Consider the following 25665-nt stretch of genomic DNA (forward strand, 5'->3'; position numbering starts at 1 on the left):
ACCATATGTGGCAAAATGTAATATGTGCAAATACCATATGTGACAAAAACTAACATATTATATAAATACCATATGTGACAAAAAGTAACACGTATAAATAACATATGTGACAAAAACTAATATATAGAAATACCATATGTGCCAAAAACTAATATATATAAATACCATGTGTGACAAAAACTAACATATATAAATACAACACGTCACAAAAATAAATACATACAAACACAATACTTTCCAAAAAATAATATACATGAATAAAATATCTACCACAATAACTAAAATTGCATGAAGTTTCACCAACCATAAGATCAACAAAAATAGAATTGTGGATATAACATAAACGGCACTTAACCAAACAAAGAACATAATCGATTATTGTTGAGTAATCAAAGATTATATCGAAAGCAGAAATTGCAAGCCCTAGACTAGAAGCAGCTGTTAGTAACACAGAAAGTTAATAAAGTTTGCATTACACGTTGCACTTTCATCGTTCCGCTATCACGAGCCGGGTTTATTGATGCTGATTAAGAAAACTACCCCCTTTTCTCCCGGAGGAAACTGTAATCAACTTGTTCGGAACTATCTTCATTCTCTGGTGTACTATACGTACGTAGATATATACGTGTCTTTACATTGCACGGACTAGAAATGAAAACGTAATGTACGATGCGTACCGATGGCAACCCACGAGTTGGCGCATGGAGAGTGTGCGGTTAGGAGAGCTACGGGACAAGTGGGTAGAATCGAAAAATTCCTCCATTTCCAAATTCCTGTAGTTCCAAATTCTTACGTACTCAAATTGCTTCGGCCGCAAATTGCTATATTTACAAATTAATACATCCCCAAATCTGTACATCCCCGATTCCACACATCCCCAAATCTGTACAACCCCGATTCCACACATCCCCAAATCTTCACATCCCCAATTCCACACATCTCCAATTCCACACATCCCCAATTTCACACATCCCCAATTCCACACATCCCCAAATCCTCACATCCCCAAATCCTCACATCCCCAAATCCTCACATCCCCAAATCCTCACATCCCCAAATCGGCACATTCCCAAACCGGTACATCCCCGATTCCACACATCCCCAAATCCACACATCCCCAAATCCTCACATCCCCAATTCCACACGTCCCCAATTCCACACATCCCCAATTCCACACATCCCCAAATCCCCACATGCTCAAATACTCACATCTACAAATCCTCACATCCCCAATTCCACACATCCCCAATTCCACACATCCCCAATTCCACACATCCCCAATTCCACATATCCCCAAATCCTCACATACTCAAATACTCACATCTACAAATCCTCACATCCCCAAATCCACACATCCCCAAATCCTCACATGCTCAAATACTCACATCTACAAATCCTCACATCCCCAATTCCACACATCTCCAATTCCACACATCCCCAAATCCTCACATGCTCAAATACTCACATCCCCAATTCCACACATCCCCAAATCCTCACATGCTCAAATACTCACATCTACAAATCCTCACATCCCCAATTCTACACATCCCAAAATCCTCACATCCCCAAATCCTCACATCCCCAAATCCTCATATCTCCGAATCCTCACATCCCCAAATCCTCATCTAAAATCCCTATATTCTCAAATTCTTACATACCCAAGTAGCTTCGTTGGTTGACATCAACCAACAGTGGGTTGACATCTGTATCTAGCTTTAATACGATCAATGAACAAGTTGAAGTCGCAGTAACAATACAAATGTTCAAATTGAAGCATCGTGTAAAGACTTCACTTTTAATAACTTCCATACTTCGTTACATGACAGGAAGGTTTATTTCTTGTAGCTATTTTGGTTGCGCTGGTGAATGTAGGTAAACTATACATGTGCTGTGAATAGTCAGATCGATTGCATATGGAAGAATATTGGTTATTGCAGTGTATGTGGAGATGGAGTATTGAGGTTTTTAGTTTGCAAATTTTCAGTTTAAAAATTTGAGAATTTGGGAATTTGGGAAATTGAAAATATTATAATTTGAGTTTGATGGAGATTGAGAATAGTTTGAGAGTCTGAGAATTTGAGAAATAAGGAATTTGGAAATCTAGTAATTTGGGGGTGTGAGAATTTGAAGACTTAAAAATTTGGAAATTTAAGAATTTGGAAATGTGAGATTTTGAGGATTTTACAATTCAGAAATTTAAAAATTTGGGAATCTATAAATTTGAAAATATATAAATTAGGGAATTTAGGGATTTAGGAAGATGGGAACTCCAGTATATAAAAATTTGAAAATCTAAAGATTAAAAAATATATATATTTGAAAACATAGAAATTTGTAAATTTGTAAAATTGCTTAAACTTTATTCACAAACTTTCTACCTTAATGATCAATCTCAAAAAGCCGCCTAAACCACCCTAAACTAGCCACCCTTATAGTATTCACACGAATCTCTTCAAACCCAAACAAATGCAATATAAGAAAATCCTTTCCCTTTATTGCAAGAAAAATCTCTAACAACTGCTCGATGAGAATAGAAAATATCGAAATAACTAGCTGGTGAGCGTAATTCATGGCTCTGCGCGTGACATAATTGCAGTTACACGGATTAGAAACCACCCCTTCCGTGTAAACAGCGGGGTAAACGCTGTTTAAATTGCGCCTCCTGCCAATCATTTAAAACCGCCCTTTGTGTAAACATAATATCAGCTAATTTCAAGGTAAAAAGTGGGAATAAATAATGAAACGGGGGTGTAGTTCGGTTTGTTAGAGGGTGAACATTTCGTACAATGAATAATCGACTATCGATCTTGATCGATAATGAACATCAAGGCTGACGATTACAATGAATTTAATTGGAATTTCTTGTTAGCACTCGATTAAGTTGTACTATTTACAATTGTGCTGATACTGAACAAAAATATATTATACAATTATTTCATTAAAAATTGTTTTTTATAGTTGGTCGATTAAAAATTTTATTACTTCATTATTAAATTTTTAAAGTTGTTAATAAAAATTGTTTCAGGGATGCACATGATTAATATATAGTTTTATTATAAATATATAATCTACCATTTTATTATTTTATATTTACATGTAAATATATGCATATATGTACATATATGTTGGTTGATTAAAAATTGTATTACTTCATTATTAAATTTTTTAATAAATTTTTGAAGTTGTCAATAAAAATTGTTTCAGGGACACACATGATTAATATATAGTTTTATTACAAATATATAATTTACCATTTTATTATTTTATATTTACATGTAAATGTGCACATATATGTAAATATATACATATGTGTACATATATGTATACTAAAGTATATTGTCAGTTACCATCATTGATGGTCAATTTTTAAATATGCAAACAATTTAAATTATTACCAACAAAGAACTAGACTTCATCCAAATATTAATTTCTAATAAATTTTTTTTTAAGAAAATCTTCATTTCTAAAATTTATCACAAAAGCAACTTGAATATCTTCAAATTTATTCTCAACTAAAATTTTTCTACCAGAATATTTCCAAAACGCTCAAGTACCGATTTACCGCCGCAAACTACCCCTTATCCACGCAATTTCCAACTCGCTCCGTCCCTGACCGTTCTTTGACGAAACGGTTCGTTGCAACCGAAGCGTGAAGCGTCTGGTCAACAAACGCAAGCTCGGTCGCTCTTTGCGATCGCGGTATATTTAAAAAAAAAACCCAAAAACGATACTCGAGTATTAGGTACACGCTACCGGGATGGTTTTGTTATCTAAAGTGCGAGCGTAATGTCTCTATCAGCCATCCGCATGAACATTATCGCCCGGAGCGCGAAGTCGCAACGATCGCGGGTTGAAGTCCGTGAAAGGGAATTGTTCTGAACTTCGTCGGCATTGTCAGTTAGTAGCCAACTTGCGGAAAATTGCTATGCTGTTCCGTGCTTTTTTCTGCTTCTTTGATGCTTCTATTGTATACTGATACGTTGTTGGTATAACGCCCGTGGGTCGAGGTATAGCGGCGTCGTAAAACTCTTCGATGCGATTCAATTTAACCTTGTGAAATACAGTTGATTAGACTTCGGTTAGTTTAGTTTAGTTTGTAGATGTAAGGACTTATTTTTTCGAGTATGGAGAGTTAGGGATGTTGAGAAACGTCGAGAGGTGGATATTGAAATTTAGAATATGTGGATTGATATAAAAATTTAAGAATATAGGGGTTGAGGTTATCAAGATTCCTAAACATCAACCTAATTTATTAATAATGTTAATAGAAATAATAACAACTGCAAAGACATAGAAAAATCGTAGAATTTAATATAATTGTAACTGACAAGCAGACCAAATTGCAGCCATAATGCAGTTTGTAGAATAAGATAAAGTCCCGTGATTAAACTTCGACGCAAACGCGCAGAAGAGTCGTTAAATCAACGACAAACTGTGTACAAGATGAATAATAAAATTCTTGTGAAATGAAAGTCTAAACAGGGCACGAAATTAAATTTGTATCGCGAAAGTGGTTCGAGGAAACGGCGCTATATGAGCAGCTTGATATTGCATCGCGTAGCAATAACGAGCGGGCAATAATAGTGTATTAAAACAAAAAACGAGGCCAAGCATCCTTGGGAGCAGCACTCATAGAGATATATTTAGGTGTAATAACCGAGCATTCGCTCTTTCTCCAAGAATTTCGACCTTCTTAATAAAGTTCTGAACTGGACCACTCGACACGAAAATTTACCCTCGGAAATCGATCATCCGCAACAACCGTTTATAGGTTATACCTACTCGTATTTTCGGACATTTATTCCTTGGGAAATTGTCCCATGAGGAAATTGACGGGATTTTGACGTTTGATCGTTTGATTGAACTTCGTATCGAAATTCTACGTTTACTCTGAAATACCCTGGTTCAGGTTCCAACTTCTTGTATTTCTTAAATTTTCTGCAAAGTTCTTAAATTTTATTCCAACTCTTTTTATTTGAATTCTTGTTAAAATTATTTTGATCTTAATTTGAATTCTTGAAAAAATTATTTTAATCTTGATTCTAATTCTTGTCAAAATTATTTTGATCTTAATTTTAGTTCTTGTAAATATTATTTTAATCTTGATTCTAATTCTTGTCGAAATTATTTTGATCTTAATTTTAGTCCTTGTCAAAATTATTTTAATCTTGATTTTAATTCTTGCAAAAATTATTTTGACCTTAATTTTAGTTCTTGTAAATATTATTTTAATCTTGAGTCTAATTCTTGTCAAAATTATTTTGACCTTAATTTTAGTTCTTGTCAAAATTATTTTAATCTTGATTCTAATTTTTGTAAATATTATTTTGATCCTAATTTTAGTTTTTGTCAAAATTATTTTAATCTTGATTCTAATTCTTGCAAAAATTATTTTGACCTTAATTTTAGTTCTTGTCAAAATTATTTTAATCTTGATTCTAATTTTTGTAAATATTATTTTGATCCTAATTTTAGTTCTTGTCAAAATTATTTTAATCTTGATTCTAATTCTTGCAAAAATTATTTTGACCTTAATTTTAGTTCTTGCCAAAATTATTTTAATCTCGATTCTAATTCTTGTCAAAATTATTTTGACCTTAATTTTAGTTCTTGTCAAAATTATTTTAATCTTGATTCTAATTCTTGCAAAAATTATTTTGACCTTAATTTTAGTTCTTGTAAATATTATTTTAATCTTGAGTCTAATTCTTGTCAAAATTATTTTGACCTTAATTTTAGTTCTTGTCAAAATTATTTTAATCTTGATTCTAATTCTTGCAAAAATTATTTTGACCTTAATTTTAGTTCTTGCCAAAATTATTTTAATCTCGATTCTAATTTTTGTAAATATTATTTTGATCCTAATTTTGATCCTCGTAAAAAGTCACTTAAATTTTTCTTTAAATTCTTAAACTACCAGCTGCCAAAATTCATAAATCCTCAGCTCACCAAGTACCTAAATTCTCAACCCCCTATCTTAAAAATCCTCGATCTTTCTCAAATTTACCCCTAAATTTCCAATTTCAAAATGTTCTACATCTACGTGCACATCCATGCCCACATAAAAGCACCTGACCATCAACTTGCAGTACAAACGGTAATCACAGACCGCACGATAGTCGCGTGCATAATTTTCCGGTGTGGCACCAACTGCGCCATCAGACGTATTACTCGAACATGATTACTCGCCAAAGATCGGTCGATCGAAGCTGTTAGTCGATTCGGGCAAAGGTGAAGCTACTCGCGTGCCTTTCAGCCACTTGTAAGGCTGTGCCGGCAAAGGCTGCAGATAGTCACGGAAGCACTTTCGTGAGTAACAAGTTTCGACGCACGTTTCGCATGCTCCACTTTTGCTCCCTTCACGATGCTAACTCGTCTTTCGGACTACGTTGCAAGTGCTTTCCAGGAAAATGAGCTTCGTATCTCGACGCGCCGGGGCTTTTTACGTCGAACCGGGACGTCGTGACCGGGAACATAACCGGGGATACACTCTGCTGGCATTGTTTTCTACGAGCCTGCGAGATTAGCTGGAATTATTGCGAACGACACGCGCCGATCATTCGTTGCGTTCTTTCGAAACGAAACCAAATTGCATCCTCTTTATAGCGATACTGTGTTTTCCTTCATATCTTGAAACCAGGGCTGAAACTAATATTTTCTACAAATTTTCGAAATTTTTGGTCTGGTATTAATTCATGCTCCTCCAGTCTGAAGCTACAAGGGGTGTACAAATAAAGCTCAATAGTAATTTATCTTAAGAAGTCACAAATTTTTATATCTATACACTGTAAACTTCTTATAATGTCCTCATACCATTAACTGACTATGGATGACATTCTTCACAGTACATCCTTTATAATAAATAGAATAATAATTTTCTATGGGCTACATAACCTAATTTCGTCTACTGTAACTCATTGCACTATGATTTGTCAGGTGTGTCAGTCAACACTGAATAGTCACAGCTACAATTTTAAAACGGATAAGGAAAGTTGAAGTGTTATGTCAATTTAGTATTATACAATTGTACTCGAGCACTAAATTTATGCTTATTAAAAATTCGAGTGAAATTGGTCACAGCTGAGTGCGTCATGAATGCGTTACTAGTGCGACACGAGTGAGTTATGAATGCATCTCAAATGCGTCATAAATGCGTCACGAGTGCGGTATGAATGCATCACGAGTGCGTCAAGGATGCATCAGGGGTGCGTCAGGAGTGTGCCACTAGTGCGTCAAGGGTACGTCAAAGATGCGTCAGGAGTGTGTCACTAGTGCGTCTAGATTGCGTCAAAGGTGCGTCAGGAGTGTGCCACTGTGCGTCAAAGGTACGTCGAGGGTGCGTTAAAGATGCGTCAAAGGTTCATCAAGGGTCTGTCAAGATTGCGTCATGGGTGCGTCAGGAGTATGCCACTTGTGCGTCAAGGGTGCGTCAGAAGTGTGTCACTAGTGCGTCAAGTGTATCAAGGGTGCGTCACTAATGCGTCAAGAGAGTATCGCCACTGCGTCAAGAGTGCGTCACGAATTATTCTCATCAAAATAATGCAAGGGTATAAATTCTGATTCTAAAACATAAACATTTTCCCACATATTTTTCACCCAAGAAAATTCCGAAAATCATGTTCAATTCTCGAGCACTTGAACGCAGGGTATTCAATAGTTGAGTCGTTGAGAATTTGCTCTCCTCGTGGATGTTCCTAGGTGTCTATGAATCATTAAGGTGGCTCGTCACGTATCTCATAGTTAAGGCGGCATTGGTGCTGGCGCCGGAACGCGCAATATTGGCCAAGGACCAATTTCGACCCGAGTCGCCACCTGATCCACCCCTTTGGTCGTGATTCTCCTTAAGCAGTCTTCTACGATCACTCGATTCTCTCCTTTTCTTTTCCTTTCTTCCTTTCTTCTATTCTCCTGCATGCCCGTTTTTCCGTGAGCGCGCACCAACGACACCGTAATAATCATCGCAATTCCATTTTACTGGCCGTGAACCGAGACGACGAAGACCGGATCTGGATCCGCTGAGAACGCGGCGAATAAACGGAAATAGGGACGGAAGAACGGCTGGGAATCTTTGCCGGTTATTCTGCAGCTTACTTCCGTTCGGAATTAGATGCACCGTTTGTTGGGGACAAATCTGGTTTACCTAGGGATGATGCGGTTGTGGAGAAGGTGAAGTCTGTTGGCGATTTTTGGATGATTAGATGATTTGGGGATTTGGGGGTTAGGGATGTTTGAGGCTTTTGGGAAATTTTAGGAAATTTGGGAATTTGGGGGTGATGGGAACTTTGGAAAATTTGGATAATTTGGGGAATTTAGGGAATTTGGAGATTTGGAGATTGGGGAATTTGGGAATTTGGGAATTTGGATATTTGGAATTTGGTAACTGGAAATTTGGTAACTTGGAAATTTGGGAATTTGGGAATTTTGGAATTTGGGAATTTGCAATTTGGTAACTTGGTAATTTGGGAAATTGAGAAATTGGGAATTTGGGAATTTGGAAATTTGGAAATTTGGAATTTGGTAACTTGGGAATTTGGGAATTTGGAAATTTGGGAATTTGGAATTTGGTAACTTGGTAATTTGGGAAATTGGAAAATTGGAAAATTGGAAAATTGGGAAATTAGGAAATTGGGAAATTGGGAAGTTGGGAAATTGAAAAATTGGGAAAATGGGAATTTGGGAATTTGGGAATTTGGGAATTTGGAAATTTGGAATTTGGTAACTTGGGAATTTGGGAATTTGGGAATTTGGGAATTTGGGAATTTGGGAATTTGGAATTTGGTAACTTGGTAATTTGGGAAATTGAGAAATTGGAAAATTGGGAAATCGGGAAATTGGGAAATTGGAAAATTGGGAAATGAGGAAATTAGAAAATTGGGAAATTTGGGAAATTTGGGAAATTTGGGAAATTTGGGAATTGGGAAAATTGGAAATTTGGAAATTTGGAAATTGGCAAATTAAGAAATTGGAAAATTATTTCAATTTATACAAACATATCAAAAGATCAACTTCACCATATATCTCAATGAAAAAACCTCAACTGAAGTTTTTATTAAACTCGTTACAAGATCGATTTCCTTCCAAGATAAAAAAGATACAAAAGTAAAACAGCATCAAACACTTTGATTAGTATACGATTCACATATACCGCACGTCCGGAATGTATTAATTGGAAACGAGGATAGCAGGGTGGGAACGAAAATTGTGGACCATCACGAATTCGTGAGAGAAACTGTTTTTTTAATTTCATTCACACCACTTGTCGGTCAAAGGTTGCGAACGAAACGGTAATCGAAATAATTGAAAAGTTTACGTCCACCGTGTTTTATTACCTTTTAATTGCGAATTGGGATACCACGGACAGGTTCAAGCTTTCTAATCGAAAATTTATGGCTGAATGCTTTATCACGTTAATACGTTAAATGTATATAATCTTTCGTTTTATAGTTTGTTTAATTTTGAAAACAAAATACATTTTTCATCTCTTCTGTCTTTTATAATATTACAGAGATTTTGTTGTAGAAGTGTATAATTATTTTATGTGATTTCAGAGGTTTTATTTAAATTAACAAAAGGAAAATAATTAAGTAATTAATAGTTTTTAATAAATTCTGCCAATAAATCCACACAATTATTTACATTTATTTTCATTTGAAGCAATTTTATTTATTTTATTTTATACATATTTTCATTTCTATTAAATTAATACAATTGATCAAACAAAACCAAAAGTAGATACTGAAAATAAGACGAATAAAGTTATTCGTCTCGATAAAATCATGGTTATCGAAGTTTTTCAACTCGATTAAAAACCGATATACAATACGTTGATTAAAATATCGTGCCTCTCAGAATTCGGTCGCATTGATTATTAATAAATTCCTACACACAGTTTCTAGAACAAATCGTCGACATATTGTTTCCAGTACAAAAAAAAAGGAATTCCAATATTAATCGAATCGTCGCAAAAATCTGACGTTTTAATTAAAAGTTGCCGGCGACGCGGAACGAAATATTTCCCGTAAACCAATAACAAAGGAACGAACAAGTCGACAAGTAATCGAACGAGCTTCTGGTCGAAACGGTACATTAAAAACGTTTCTTCGTATCGAAAAGGAAAACCGAGACCCAAGTACAAAAACCGGCGAAGAAATTCATTTCTCGCGTCGATTCATTAGCGCCAGAAGGGTTGTAAATTAAATTTCACGGCCACGATTGTGCAACGGACACGCTTACAAAATCGTTCGATCGAATCTTCGCTGGCCTGCGGATGCTCAAGCAGGGGAACAACCGTGAAGAGGAAAAAAAAATGGCGCACGAAATTGAAAGAGGGCGCGAGTTTCGGAGGGCGGAAATCGGGTTAAAGGCCACCGAGGAAGCTGCTGCCTTTTAACGAAGCACCGGCTTAATAAGAAGGTCTCGCTATTAGGCCCTAAGTAAACGAGTTAATCCGACACACCTGTCGAAGCGGAAACCGTTGCAACGCGGGCCAACATTGATGGAGGCGAACGTTGAATCCTTTTAACTTAACGACCTCGTAAAACAACCGGTGCATGGTTAATACTCGTTAAGTGTGCTGACGAAGAAACCAAATTTTTACTGCCATTTTCAAATTATTTCATGGGACATGCTTTGTTGCTTTTTATATTTTTGGTGGGGTTGGAAGTTTAGTGGGAATTTGGTATTTTTTGGGGGGTTTTTGAGGATCAGTTGATAGTGATTGTTTATGCTTTGTTAGAATGTGGAGTGGTATTTAGAGTAATATTTGTTTGGAAAATGTATAAATTTCAAGTTGTTACATTTGCAAACTTGTAAAGAGCCAGGTGCAACTTTTTGTATTTAAATTCTTAAGTTTCAAGTCCTCAGATTTTGTTTTAATATAATTCTGAAGGTTCAGGATCCCAAATTTCCAAATTCCAATATTCCAATATTCTAACATTCTTACATTCCAACATTCCCACATTCCCAGATTCTAACATTTCCACGTTCCAACATTCCCACATTCCCACATCCCAAAATTCTCACATTCCCAAATTCCCTAATTCCAAAATTCCAAGATTCCAAGATTCCAAAATTCCAAATTCCAAATCTCCAAATTTCCTAAATTCCAAATCCTCCGAATTCCAAATTTCTCAAATTCCAAATTCCCCAAATTCCAAATTCCCCAAATTCCAAATCCCCCAAATTCTAAATTTCCCAACTTCCAAATTCCCCAAATTCCAAATTTCCCAACTTCCAAATTCCCCAAATTCCAAATTCCCCAAATTCCAAATCCCCCAAATTCCAAATTTCCCAACTTCCAAATTCCCCAACTTCCAAATCCCCCAAATTCCAAATTTCCCAACTTCCAAATTCCCCAAATTCCAAATCCCCCAAATTCTAAATTTCCCAACTTCCAAATTCCCCAAATTCCAAATTTCCCAACTTCCAAATTCCCCAAATTCCAAATTCCCCAAATTCCAAATCCCCCAAATTCCAAATTTCCCAACTTCCAAATTCCCCAACTTCCAAATCCCCCAAATTCCAAATTTCCCAACTTCCAAATTCCCCAAATTCCAAATCCCCCAAATTCTAAATTTCCCAACTTCCAAATTCCCCAAATTCCAAATTTCCCAACTTCCAAATTCCCCAAATTCCAAATTCCCCAAATTCCAAATCCCCCAAATTCCAAATCCCTCAAATTCCAAATTTCCCAACTTCCAAATTCCCCAAATTCCAAATTTCCCAACTTCCAAATCCCCCAAATTCCAAATCCCCCAAATTTCCAAATCCCAAATTTCGAAACCAGCAAACCTATACCCCAACAATAACCCCCAATCCACTTAAACTGCTCCTCAACAGCAATAATTCACCCCACAACAATTATCGTACTAACAAACAACCAAAAACGCTAAAGATATAAATTTTTATTAAACCAGCAGATGGTGAAATAAACACCGTATGTTCATATGAGCGTGCATTTAAAATTACTGACATAGGTAGCAATCAGCGCGGCATAGGTATTAATTAGGAAGAACATGAAGACAGCGACGGTAACGAATGAAGGGACATTAACGAATCTGGTTTATAACTGGTATATTACTGTTACCTGATTTAGAAAGGGAAAAAATGATGGTTAATTAACATGTACCTCTTGATACTGTGATAACAGCTGCGCAAACCAGTTATCTAAGTAAACTTGATACACCTAGCTACTCCACTATCGATGTGTTCATTTATCCGTTTTTTGGTGCGTTCTTCTTTAAGTTCACGGTCAACCATTCAACTTTATTTGAGATTATAAATTTCATTTCAGACGTCTTTAAATTACATGTAAATGACGTATCCTGTTTGCGTGCTTCGCATTTTTGTTGATATTCGAAATTTTAATCGGTGAAACTTGTTTACTGATTTACTGATACTTTTGATAGGAAGCTTCTTTTGATGAGTTGTAAATTATCAGGTGGGTGATTAATTAGCTTGAAAAATAATTAGGTAGTGACTTTGGATCGGAATTATAAATCAAAAATTTTTGGTATTCATATGTGGGTGAAGTACATTTGTGGGTGGAGTACATATGTGGGTGGAATATATATGTGAAACACATATGTGGGTGGAGTACATATGTGGATTCAATATATATGTGAAACACATATGTGGGTGGAGTACATATGTGGATTGAATATATATGTGAAACACATATGTGGTTGGAGTACATATGTGGATTGAATATATATGTGAAACACATATGTGGATGGAATATGAATGTGAAACACATATGTGGAATACATATATGAATACATATGTATACACATAGTACTGTGGTGGTAATTTGTAATATTATCATAACTTGTAACTTGAAATATAACAATATTATAGTTTGTAATATAAAATGTCACAATACCATAATTTATAGCTGCCAATGTAACAATATTAAAATTTATAATTTTCAATATTACAACCCCATAATTTATAACGTTACAACACCATAACTTGTAACTCGAAACGTAACAATCTTACGACTTGTAACTTAAAATATTTCTCAACCCTGTAAAGTGCTGAAGCAGTACAATAAAAGTACAGTACCCAGCCAAGAAATATGCGATCGTAAATTCCTTAATCCTTATCACTTTCATAAATTTCGCCAAGTCCTAACGAGAGATGCGAGATAAAATTTACTAGCAAGAACTCGCGTGAAGCACCGTAAAAAGTATCAATCTCGAACTACCGGTTGATAAGCGTTCGATAATGGAACTTTTTTGTTTTCTCACGCCATGAGAGCCACTGGATTCCACGGGTCCATCGATGGAAGTTCGATGGTGTCTGATATGGCATGATACAACGAAATGTGCGTACACCGGCCATAAATAGCGCGCTGCAATTTGCCGCATCTCACACGGCCATACAACCGACAGGAAAATTACGAAATACGATCGGCTCCACCTGTCGTAATCGCGGCAGTTTATCCTAATACGAGAGATGCTGAAGACAGAGGTGTGGCATCGACCAGAAAGACGTAATCGCTTTCGTAACGGCTACACGAGATTTCCGTGACGGGAACATTCAATTCCGTGATGCGGTTGTGGGGTAAAAGTGATGCGATTACGTCATGCTGAAGAACTATTAATACATTCTTTTCCCTTTTATTAGGAGAGAAAGAGGTATCGAGTCGCTTTCGCGTGTGAAGCGATTCGACTTTTATGGAATGCATTCGTGACTTTATTTGGTTATTAGGGATATAGATTTTGGGAATCTAAACGATTTGTTATTTGATAGTTTGAGGATTTGGAGGATTTGTTATTTGAGAATTTGAGAATTTCACAATTTTAGAATGTGGAAAAATTTGAAGGTTCAGAAGTTTATGAAGGTGGGGTAAGTAAAAAATGTCTAAATAGATCACACATTTGAATTCCTGAATTCTTACATTCCAACATTCCTACATTTCCACATTCCAAAATTCCAACATTCCCACATTCCAAAATTCCAACATTCTCACATTCCGACATTCCAACATTCCCACATTCCAAAATTCCAACATTCTCACATTCCGACATTCCAACATTCCCACATTCAAAAATTCCAACATTCTCACATTCCGATATTCCAACATTCCAACATTCCAACATTCCCCCATTCCAAAATTACAACATTACAACATTCTCACATTCCAATATTCCAAATTCCGAAATTCCGAAATTGCAACATTCCGACATTGGTATATTTCCACATTCCCACATTCCAACATTCCCACATTTCGACATTCCAACATCCTCGCATTCCAACATTCCCACATTCCAAAATTACAATATTCCAAATTCCAAAATTCCGAAATTGCAACATTCCGACATTGGTATATTCCAACATTTCGACATTCCAACATTCCCACATTCCGAAATTCCAACGTTGCAACATTCCAACATTGGTATATTTCCACATTCCCACATTCTCACATTCTCACATTTCCACATTCTAACATTCCAATATTGCCACAATACTGCAGTCCCACATTCCTAAATTGCTACATCCCTAAATTCCCACATTCCTAAAATCGTAAACGTCTAAATTCCTAAATTCTACATTCTTGCAATCCTCTATCTCTAAATTCTTATATTCTAACATTCTTAAATTCTTGAATTAGTAACTTACTGAACTTCCAAATTGTTATATTTCTAAGTCACTAAAATTAAGTATTTCAAAATTCAAAAATTAAAACTTGAAATGTCCGTATATTATCCGTAAAATGTTTTGTCACTTACGCCTACCTGTCACCGCCGCGATAAGAGTACTTTATTATCACATGCAACGACAGTAAACGACCCAAAACGTTCGCGCGACGAACACGAAAGAAAATCAAAACAGAGAACAAAGACAAACGAGCCGGTGTACATCAATGCACGCGTAGCAAACGAAATAACAACGGTATATAACACAGTGAAAAGCGCGCAACATGATTAAGCTCGATGTAAAATAGAATAACGAAGAGAAGAAAAGCAAAGCAGACGAGCTGCAGACAGTTTGTCGTTGGGAAATAACTTCATAACTCCCGCTAAACTAATAATAATCTTAGCTCATTAAACACCAGCTGGAAACTTAATCATCGAATTTCCGCCACTTCGCAGACGCCCCGTGCAAAGCCGGATACAAGTTTCGGCCAACTTTAAATCTCGCAAGTTTATCGCAGTAAAGCCGCGTTATTCACGAGCCGTCGGAATTGCATTTCTGAACGGTGCGTCGGTGCATTTTCCCAGCAAAATGATGCATCGCGATACACACCGACGAAACAAACGTCGCTGTAAGCCCCTCTGTATAAACTCGATTCGAGTCGAATTCGTATTTCGACTCTGGATGACGCTCGTTGAAAAATTATCGATTCGATTTTATGTATCGTCGGAACACTTTCATATCGGATTTAAAAGTCATTTTTAATCCCTCCATTGTGTATTCAGGTTTATACCAACTGATCGCTACTTTTTTTTCGCATTTTAGTACTCTGCTCAAAAATTGCTTAGTCGCAAGCTTTTGTCATACATATGTTTATTAATTTTTTAGTGCGATAAAAGGATATAATATTTTGAAGTGCTTTTGGTAAATTTTTATGAACTACAAAGGAGTCATTTTAGGTTAAACCCATCACTATTAGACATCACCTTCTGCAATTTTGCTCTAATCGAAATATGTTATAGTCCATGTGAAATTAGGGGGGGTTTAAGTCATCATTTAGCCGGTTTCGAATTTGTTAACAAATAACAAGCCTTCAAACTTTGCAAATTTTACCCCTTTTTGCGAAAATAGGTTTCACTTACGAATTTTTTTCACAGAAACTTCTCAACCGATTCAGCTAAATTCTTTTCTGTTTTATTCACGAAGAATTGGGCTATTTTAAAATAATTTTTTTAACTCCGTCAATTTCTTATAAAATTTCGAAAAATTTAAACAAATTCTTGTTTTGCGTTTTTTCAATGAGGGACGTAAAGGATTCAAACTTAAAACATTGACGGAATTAAAAAAATTATTTTTAAATAGCCTAATTCTTGGCGAATAAAACAAAACAGAATTTAGCTAAATCGGTTGAGTAGTTTTTCAGAAAAAAATTCGTATGTGAAGCGTATTTTCGCAAAAGCGAGCAAAAATTGCAGACTTTGAAGGCTTGTTATTTCTTAACAATTTCAAAACCGGCAAAATGATGACATAAACTCCCTCTAATTTCACGTGGACTACAACATATTTTGACTAGAGCAAAATCGCAGAAGGTGATGTCTAGTAGTGATGGGTTTAACGTATTATGACTGAAATATTAAAGTTTAACAACCATATTTGACTGACAACTAATATAATTTCTTTGACGTAGAGTTAAGTATTCAGTATACGTACATCATGTTTCTGAAGACTGGATCAGTTCTGTCTTTGCCAGCTTGAAAATTACCTCCGATGCGCTTAAAATTGAAATGCAACTGCACACTTCCATTTTTCCAGAATGCGTTGCAGACGTGCCTCGAATAATCCTTAAACCGAGACTTCCGATCCATTCGTGACTTCATTAGCTTCTAAGCGCTCGAGAATTATTTGAAAAATCACGTTAAAAAACTAGAAATTCAAACCGGTTAAATTTAATCCAAAACTGAGAAAATTTCATTAGAATTCGTTTCAGCTTTTTAATTCGTTTAAACAGTTTCCGAGCGAGTTCCCGTGTACAATAATGCAAGACATTAATTCATACACTTTTTCCCACAATAAATCCCTGAGTACGTGAATAACTAAATTCACCCTTTATGACCGAGTTAAAATGTGTATTTCGAGGAAAAAATATCAGACTCATTGTTAATTTAAAATGTGAAAAAAATAGCTTCGATACATTTTTTTCATATTCCATTTCCATACACATCGTTTTGCAAGTGATAAAAATATTCGGGGACATACTGCACTGAAATTATTCATCGTTTTAAATATTTACTGTGACAGTGCATTATTTTAGAGAGAAGTTTGCTGCGATAAATATGTTATATTTACATGGAGACGTAAATTGTTCGACATTTTTTACATTTTGTTCGACATTTTTTAAATACTGGACTGATTGTTATTGACGTTCATTGCAGACTGTGTCAAGCTTCATTTTTACAGATATTTAGTATCGTATGTGCTACATTTATTTCTTGTACGCATATGTTGTCCATGTGTGTTATTCATGTGTGTTATTCGTGTGTAGTGTTCATGTGTAGTGTTCATGTGTGTTATCCATGTGTGCTATCCATGTGTGTCATTCATGTGTGTCATTCATGTGTGTCATTCATGTGTGTCATTCATGTGTGTCATTCATGTGTGTTATTCATGTGTAGTGTCCATATGTGTTGTTCATGTGTGCTGTCCATGTGTGCTATCCATGTATGTTATTCATGTGTGATATCCATGTGTGTTATTCATGTGTGTTATCCATGCGTATTGTCCATGTGTGTTATTCATGTGTGATATCCATGTGTGTTATTCATGTGTGTTATCCATGTGTATTGTCCATGTGTGTTATTCATGTGTGATATCCATGTGTGTTATTCATGTGTGTTATCCATGTGTGTTGTCCATGTGTGTTATTCATGTGTGTCATTCATATGTGTTATTCATATGTAGTGTTCATGTGTGTTGTCCATGTGTGCTATCCATGTCTGTTATTCATGTGTAGTGTCCATGTGTGTTGTCCATGTGTGCTATCCATATGTGATATTTCTTGTATAAACATTCATCATTTCTTATGTAAACCATTTATCATTTCTTGTATAAACCAACTATTCATCATATCTTGTATTAAGAAAACATTAATCATTTCTCGCCTCAAAATGAAGAAAATGGTAAAATAGAAATTCTATGAGATACAGTTACACTATGCAACATAGTTACTATTGAATGCTACATATATGCAAATTCACATATGTCTCTTTTCTTACGAACAAAGTAGAAGCAAATACAAGTAACGTTAGTATAACGAACAATGTACAAGTATACGAAGCACAAAAAAGCAATCTGACTTCACAAATCCATGGTGTATCGCGTATGAAACCGGTCTCTACCACCTGGACTCAGGTGTGCAATACAACTGGCGTTTCCTTCCTTTTTTAATGTTTTCTGTAATACTTTTATAGATTGCGTATATAAAACATAGGAAATTATTAATATTATAAATACATATAAGTGTTATTTTATATTTATTTATTTGTACATGTTTATTACTGAAGTTTTTTTCTAATTTTATTATTATGGTTATATTGTCATATTATTATAAATTGATTTACAAATTATAGAATAATTATCAGAGTTCTTTTTTTTTTTCAATTTTTCAGCGCTGTCAAATTGATAAAAATACCTCAAAAGACAATATTAGATGTACAGAAAATTTATTACAAATATATTTTAAATTATTATAGAGATTGACACAAAAGTAGATTTGCTCGATTTAAATTTCCCGCTCGTCTGCACAACCAATTTAAAGGGACGTTTTCGAGAGAACAAAGGACAGAGAGTACCTCTCGTTTACTCTGTGACAATAGATTAAAATCGACAAATAATCAAATGTAAAAATGATAAAACCTGTAAAATCTTGACTCTCGAATCGTACGATAGCTCTCGAAAATGAATTGAAGTCGCGTGTTCATAGCGGTCGTTGCGTTTCCATATCTGGAACTCGGCCAGTCGAATTAGACCCTCCAGCTCTTCCGCAAAGATGGACGTGCATTAATGAAAGCGTGTCTTTTTCTGCTTGTTTTTTCCAGAACTCCGAGATATCCCTGTTCGAGACGAACATTCGTTTCATGGGAAGCTTGCTGGCCTGTTACGCTCTCACCGGGGACGTGATGTTCCGGGATAAGGCGGCTCAGCTGGGCGAACGGATGTTGCCCGCTTTCCATACGGAAACCGGAATTCCTCATTCCCTCATCAATCTCCATACCGGGGTAAGTCTCGGATTCCGCGGTTTCCTCTCGACCGCTGTACCGACACCAACTTGTTTTAATGTTAATTATTTCGAGCGTCGTCGAGCGAAATTTTCGGTCGGCCAAGTATTTTGAGAATCGCGCGAAGTTCATTTTCGGATTTCATCGGGAATGTGCTGCTACACAAAATGGCTTCTGCCGATTCGAAGTTCTTCGTTAATTATTCAATTATTTGGACGGCCCGAATATTTTGGTTGGACAAATATTTTAGGAATCGTGCGAAGTTGATCCGCCATTTTCAGATTGCGAGAATGCGACACAAAATGGCTACGCTTCGCGTTCTGCTGATTGGAAGTCTTTCGTTAATTATTCAGTTATTTGGAAACCGAATACAGACAGAATATTTCGGTCAGACAAATATTGTAAGAGTCGAGGGATGTTAATCCATCAATATTTTAATTTTGGACATTCGTGAGGACATAATAGTATATGAAATTTAACGTCTTTCTTCCTTTATTAAATTGCAATTAGAATTGTAGAAACAGTTATAGTCATAGTTACAGATGCAATTATAATTGCAGTTATAGTTGCAGTTGCATTTGTACTTACAGTTGCAGTTACAATTGCAGTTTCACTTATAGTTGCAGTTACAGTTGCAATTATAGTTGCAGCTGCAGTTATAAACACAGTTACAGTTGCAATTATAATTGCAGTTGGAGTTATAATTGCAGTTGCATTTATAGTTGCAGTTATAATTGCAGTTGCATTTATAGTTGCAGTTATTATTGCAGTTGCATTTATGGTTGCAGTTATAGTTGCACTTATAGTTGCAGTTGTAGTTGCACTTATAGTTGCAGTTACAGTTGCAATAATACTTTCAACTGTAGTTATAGACAATTACAGTTGCAATTATAATTGCAGTTGCATTCATAGTTGCAGTTGTAGTTTCACTTATAGTTGCAGTTGCACTTGCACTTATAGTTGCAGTTACAGTTGCAATTATACTTTCAACTGCAGTTATAGACACAGTTACAGGTGCGATTATACTTCCAGCTGCAATTACAGACACAGTTACAGTTGCAATTACAATTGCAGTTGCAGTTGTAGTTACATTTGCAGTTACACTTATAGTTGCAGTTGCAATTACTGTTGCAGTTGCAGTTGCAGTTACAATTAAAATAACACTTGAAATTAAAAGTACAATCACAGTTACACTTCAAATCAAAATTAAAATTGCATCTTCCTCCTTACTTCAAACATAAAATTGTAATCTCCCGCTAAAATAATAAAGCAAAAGTACACATTCATAAAATTATAGATGTTTCAAGAAAGAAAGATAAACGACAAAACGGAAAGGGAAGAAATGAGTGAAAAAGATGATAAAACATTAAAACACGTACATTCAGTGGTTTATTATACGTTCGATCAAGAATTTGCATATTAATCACGCGACGTCATTTCGCAGAAGAGTGACTTGACAGTATTGTATCAATTAAACCACCGACATCGTTTTTTGCGTTTCTAATGTTAAACACAAAAACCCTCTTCGTGGTTACTGCCCTCTTTGCACACGTGTTTTCTTCTCCCTTCCTCGTCACACGTATTACCGTTAGAAAGAACGAAAAGAATTTTACCGTGATATAAAAAATACTGTCGCTTTTATTTCCTGTTTTGCGAACTGATTTACGACTGCCAGAATCTCTCGCTGTTTTTCTTTCCCAGATATGTATCGACTATTTCGTTTGGTATTTTCTCTTTTATTCTATTTACGGTTTGTGGAAATGAAATCTAGAATCGTTCTTTTTTAATTCAATTTAGCGAAACTCGATTTATGTTGGGAATTTTAGAGAAAGTTCCCAGTGTGAAAACTGAATATTTGTGTAAAAGTAGAAAGGTATTTGATTGCTTTTTAATTAAACTGCAGCCATTATTAATTCTATAGGTTCAATCTGCTGATTCGAAGTTTCGGCTTGTAATTGTTAAGTGGCTACTTTTAATTTTAAACTAATTCCTGCTTTCTATTCTTTAATTTTTACCTTTAGTTTCATTCTACTGGTTTAATATTGATAATCAATCAGTCTCAATATTTACACTTCAATTTATAATTCCAACTGTAATTTAATAGGAGATAGAACAATTTTTTATTTCATAAAGTAAAAGTTGTAATTTTATACTTCTGTAATATTGAAAGTAAAATTGATTTCATTTTTACAATTTCTATTTTATGAAATAATAAAATGTTTCATACAATTCAAATTGTAGATACATCTTAATGATTTCTTATTTTTAAACAATTTTTGAAGTATGAATATAATTTAATTTTTATAATTGTGATTTTATTTTACCATTTCTATCTATCTGTAATTATAACTGCATTTGTACAAAAATATTAATTAATTTCAATCAGTACAAAACTTTCTATGTCTTCTACAAATCTGTAAAGATTTCCAGGCGTCGATGCAATAGATAAAACCCCAATTTTCGCCGTCTTCCTCCCGGATAATTAAAGATCCATTCTTTCAATCTCTCCTGTCCCGCCACGGAAAATTCGATTAAACCCCGCGCGAAAACCGAACGTTTTCATTATTACCTCGAGCGTAACCGATAATTTCCCGACAGGGGTTAATATTTATCTTTCAAAAATGATAGAAAGAGATCGTGCGAGTTTCGCAGCGGGGATTTACCGTCCCTTTGTTACCGTCGTCGTTCGTCTTCTTTTGTTATTTCGTTTAATTGAATCGGTTCGATCGTGGCTCGACTTCGTCGAAGGATTTATCCTTCGCAGAGTTTTCCCGACGGCTAATCGAGAACACGATATTCCCTTGAACGATTTCCAGGCTAGCAAGAATTATGGTTGGGCCAGCAGCGGGTGCAGCATACTTTCCGAAATCGGCACGATGCACCTGGAATTCACCTACCTCAGCGACATTACCGGTAATCCGGTTTTCAAGAGCAAGGTCGAGAACGTGAGGAAAGTACTGAAAAATTTGGAGAAACCGAAGGGACTCTACCCGAATTATATTCATCCGAGGACCGGTAAATGGGGACAACGTAAGTTTTGTACATACTGATTTTTAAGACTGCTTCAGACGCTTTTCAAGATGTAAATTTTCTTTTATTCTGAAGATATACTCTTATTTTTAGACATTTTATATAATTTCATATGATTATGAATGATAATTATATGACACATGTAACAGTATTACAATAATATTGGCAATAATGAATAATTGTACACAATTATATATATGTATGTCATGCTGCATACAATAAGAAACATAATATACAAACCTATCTATATAAGCAAGATTAAAATTGTTTTAGTTATTTCAAGGAGTGTTACTATACAAGAGAAGCATTGATACAGATTGTATCTCCATTTTACAATGGTTACAGACAAACCTAACATAAAGTAGCTTAATTTAACATAATCATTAGCGCAACTAATTAATATAATTTAATCTAATCATAGCTGACTAAATCCAATTTGATTTGATATAAGATAAATTAATTTAAACTAACGTAACCCATTTTCATTAGTCAAAACAAATCTAACCTTAGTAAACTTTACTTAATTTACCCTAACTTTAACTACTTCAACTAATCTAACCTAACATGAAAAACTTAATCTAATTGAACGTAATGTTAATTATTTAACCTAAACTGGATACATTAATCTAACCTAACCTAAAATACATATCCTAATTTAACCTAACCTAAATTAGATACCCTAATCTAACCTAACCTAAATTAGATACCCTAATCAAACCTAACTTAAAGTAGATTCCCTAATCTAATCTAACCTAAATAAGATTTCCTAATTTAACCTAACCTCAATTACATTCCCTAATTAAACCTAACCGAAACTAGATGCCTTAATCTAACCTAACCTAAAGCAGATACCCTAATCGAACCTAACCTAAAGTAAATTCCCTAATCTAATCTAACCAAAATTAGATTCCTTAATCTAACCTAACTTAAATTAGATTCCCTAATGTAACCTAACCTAAATTAGATACCTTAATCTAACCTAACCGAGATACACCTCGACTAATCTAACCTAACCTAATGAACCTAATAATCAAATCAAATTTAATTTAATTTAACTCAATATAATCTAACCTAACCTAATCTAATTCTAACCTAACCTAATCTAATTCTAACCTAACCTAATCTAATTCTAACCTAACCTAATCTAATTCTAACCTAACCTAATCTAATTCTAACCTAACCTAATCTAATTCTAACCTAACCTAATCTAATTCTAACCTAACCTAACCCAATTTAGTCTAACTTGCCGACCAAATAGAAAAATTTCTCCATCAGAGAAGTTTACAAATAAAAAAATGTGAAAAATTATCCCAGAGACGAAGAGTAAATAAATCTTGGTAGCTGATGCTCGAAAATACGAGATGGAATTAGTTCGAATTAATTCTGAATTACTCGCTATTGAATCCGGATTATACACCCCCGAACGTGTCGTGAATTCTCTGAATTAGGATTAATTTAAAATTCTAGGTTATTTCAGTTCCGGCGCTCGACCCGTTATTCTTGTTCCATTTCGTCGCGTTCTGTTCCCCGTTTTCATAGAGCTTTGCACCGTTTCTACGACTACGTGCTGTCTACTTACATGAATGCTAAATAAATTATAGCGACGGTAATAAATCTTGGAATGCATAGCATGTTGCACAGCATTCTTGAGTAATCCTCCTCCCGTGTTGCTTGAATCATTGTCCACGTTCATTCCACGCGCAACGATCAATCTTCCCGTGAAAAACCATGAAACTAATTATTCCCTCGTGCCATATCACACCTCCATAAATTCCGTGCCCACCTAATGAAAACTGTCTTTCAAAAGAACCATCGAATATAATTTCTCGTCTGCCTTGAAATAAACGCATACCATTTTCAACGATATTTTCCTGCACTTTCCCTGGATGAGGTTACTTTCAAATCGGTCAAAAATGACGTTGAGTTGCAAAATATTTAGAGAGAAAATATGACTTTTTGATAAATTGTCATTTCTGTATTTCAGTCATTTGCTGTAATTTGTACTTCGTAAGTTCGCTGTTTCTACTGCATTTTGTATTGGACATGTCGGTGAAACGTTTATGCTCCTCCCGCAAAGAAGCTTCAAGTTGAAATTGGTATCCGTTGGATTTCGATGATTTTAACAAACTCTAATAAATTGTAGCTGAGAAAATTTGCACCTATAAAAATTTGAAAATTCGATCATGTTCAAGTGATAATTCAAAATTGATCAATCACACCCCTTTTTCTCTTCGAGATCTGCAATGAATCATCCATACCATTATAATTACCAGAATTTCTGAAGCAAGTATCGGCAATAATTGCAACACTGTATCAAATTCTTGACGTAATACATCCCACCGAAACGAAAAAATCGCCGCGCAAATTACCTTACATTCTGGTTACAAATGAGATACGTCATCTCGAGATGTAAAAAAAGGCTCAGAAGAAGAAAAGCCTAAAGAATACCGATCGATGTCGAACGCATCCGGTCCTTTATTACTGTAATTTCATTTAATAAATCTTCACGCATCTCGATGCGTTTCGTGCGAAATAGATTTTTAATCTGACGGCAATCAATTACATGGGAATAGTCTCGTCGCAACGTTGTTGCTGCTGTTCCATTTTTCTCTGCTAACTTTTTTTCTTCCGCGTTTTATTTTCCTTTTGCCGTCGCCTTCCGGGGAGACTTCGAGCTGTCTTCTCCGCGATCCCGAATATCGCATTTATCATGGCTTGCATCCCCTCAGGTGCTAAATCCTCTTCTTCTTCTTCTTCTTCTATCGTTGTTGTTCCACCGACTTGCTCCTCCCGTATTTTCCCGTTGCACGTATGACGATCCCCGACGAATATTTATCATCGTCCGAAGCTGACCGTCCTCTTCGCGTACCGCAGCTTTTGTTGCTCGACGAGCTTCGAGTCTTAAATTTATGGTTCTATTGAATCCCGAGTATCGCGAGGCTACTTGGACGCCGACCTCGAAGAAGCTAATTACCTCGATGGTCATTCGCGTGGATTCTGAAACGAATGCAGCTGCGTGCGCTGTTACCAACCGGCTCGATTGTTCCGACAAGTTTCGGGAAACAATGTAGAATACGGTGCGTAGTCCGATACATCGTGATGTAAAACAATTTACTTCGATACTGTTGTGTTCTCCATTTTCAACAGATTTTCGAGCGACATTTTTCGTGACAGGCTTCTGGTACAACATTTCACTGTTAACGAGTTGTGGCGGCCATTACGGTCTAGATTTTTTCTATTGTTCTTCATGAAAAATTTGGTAGAAATAGGATTCGGGTGTGGAAGTTGGAGATGCAAGGTTTATAAATGTGGGGAAGTTATAGCATTTTCTAGTGATATTAAAGGTCAATTAAAATAATTGAATTTTACTGTAATAAAACATGTAATTGTCTGACCTATGATGAACGCCATATTAATAACCGCCACATTGACCGCCATGTGGACCGTCATGTTAATAACCACCATGTTAATAACCGCCATACTGACCCTCATGTTAATAACCGCCATGTTGACCGCCATGTTAATAACCGCCATATTGACCGCCATGTTAATAACCGCCATGTTGACCGCCACGTTAATAACCGCCATACTGACCGCCATGTTAATAACCGCCATGTTGTTGACTGCCATGTTGACGACCGCAATGTTGACTGCCATCACAAAATTAAATAAAACCAACATTAATAAAAAATAAATAAAACCAACATTAATAAAAAACAAATAA

General features: G+C 35.5%; 1 protein-coding gene across 2 annotated transcripts in view; it reads left to right on the plus strand.

Moving 5' to 3' along the window:
• alpha-Man-Ia (alpha-Mannosidase class I a) overlaps positions 1–25665 on the plus strand; it is a 627691-nt gene that overhangs the window by 588199 nt on the left and 13827 nt on the right. For both annotated transcript variants that reach the window (XM_076533836.1, XM_076533837.1), the window contains 2 exons: positions 18732–18911; positions 21728–21941. In XM_076533836.1, the coding sequence (XP_076389951.1) occupies positions 18732–18911; positions 21728–21941 (394 nt within the window). The remainder of the gene's footprint in view (positions 1–18731; positions 18912–21727; positions 21942–25665) is intronic.

Source organism: Megachile rotundata, chromosome 7 (assembly GCF_050947335.1).
Source record: "Megachile rotundata isolate GNS110a chromosome 7, iyMegRotu1, whole genome shotgun sequence".
NCBI classification, from domain to species: domain Eukaryota; kingdom Metazoa; phylum Arthropoda; class Insecta; order Hymenoptera; family Megachilidae; genus Megachile; species Megachile rotundata.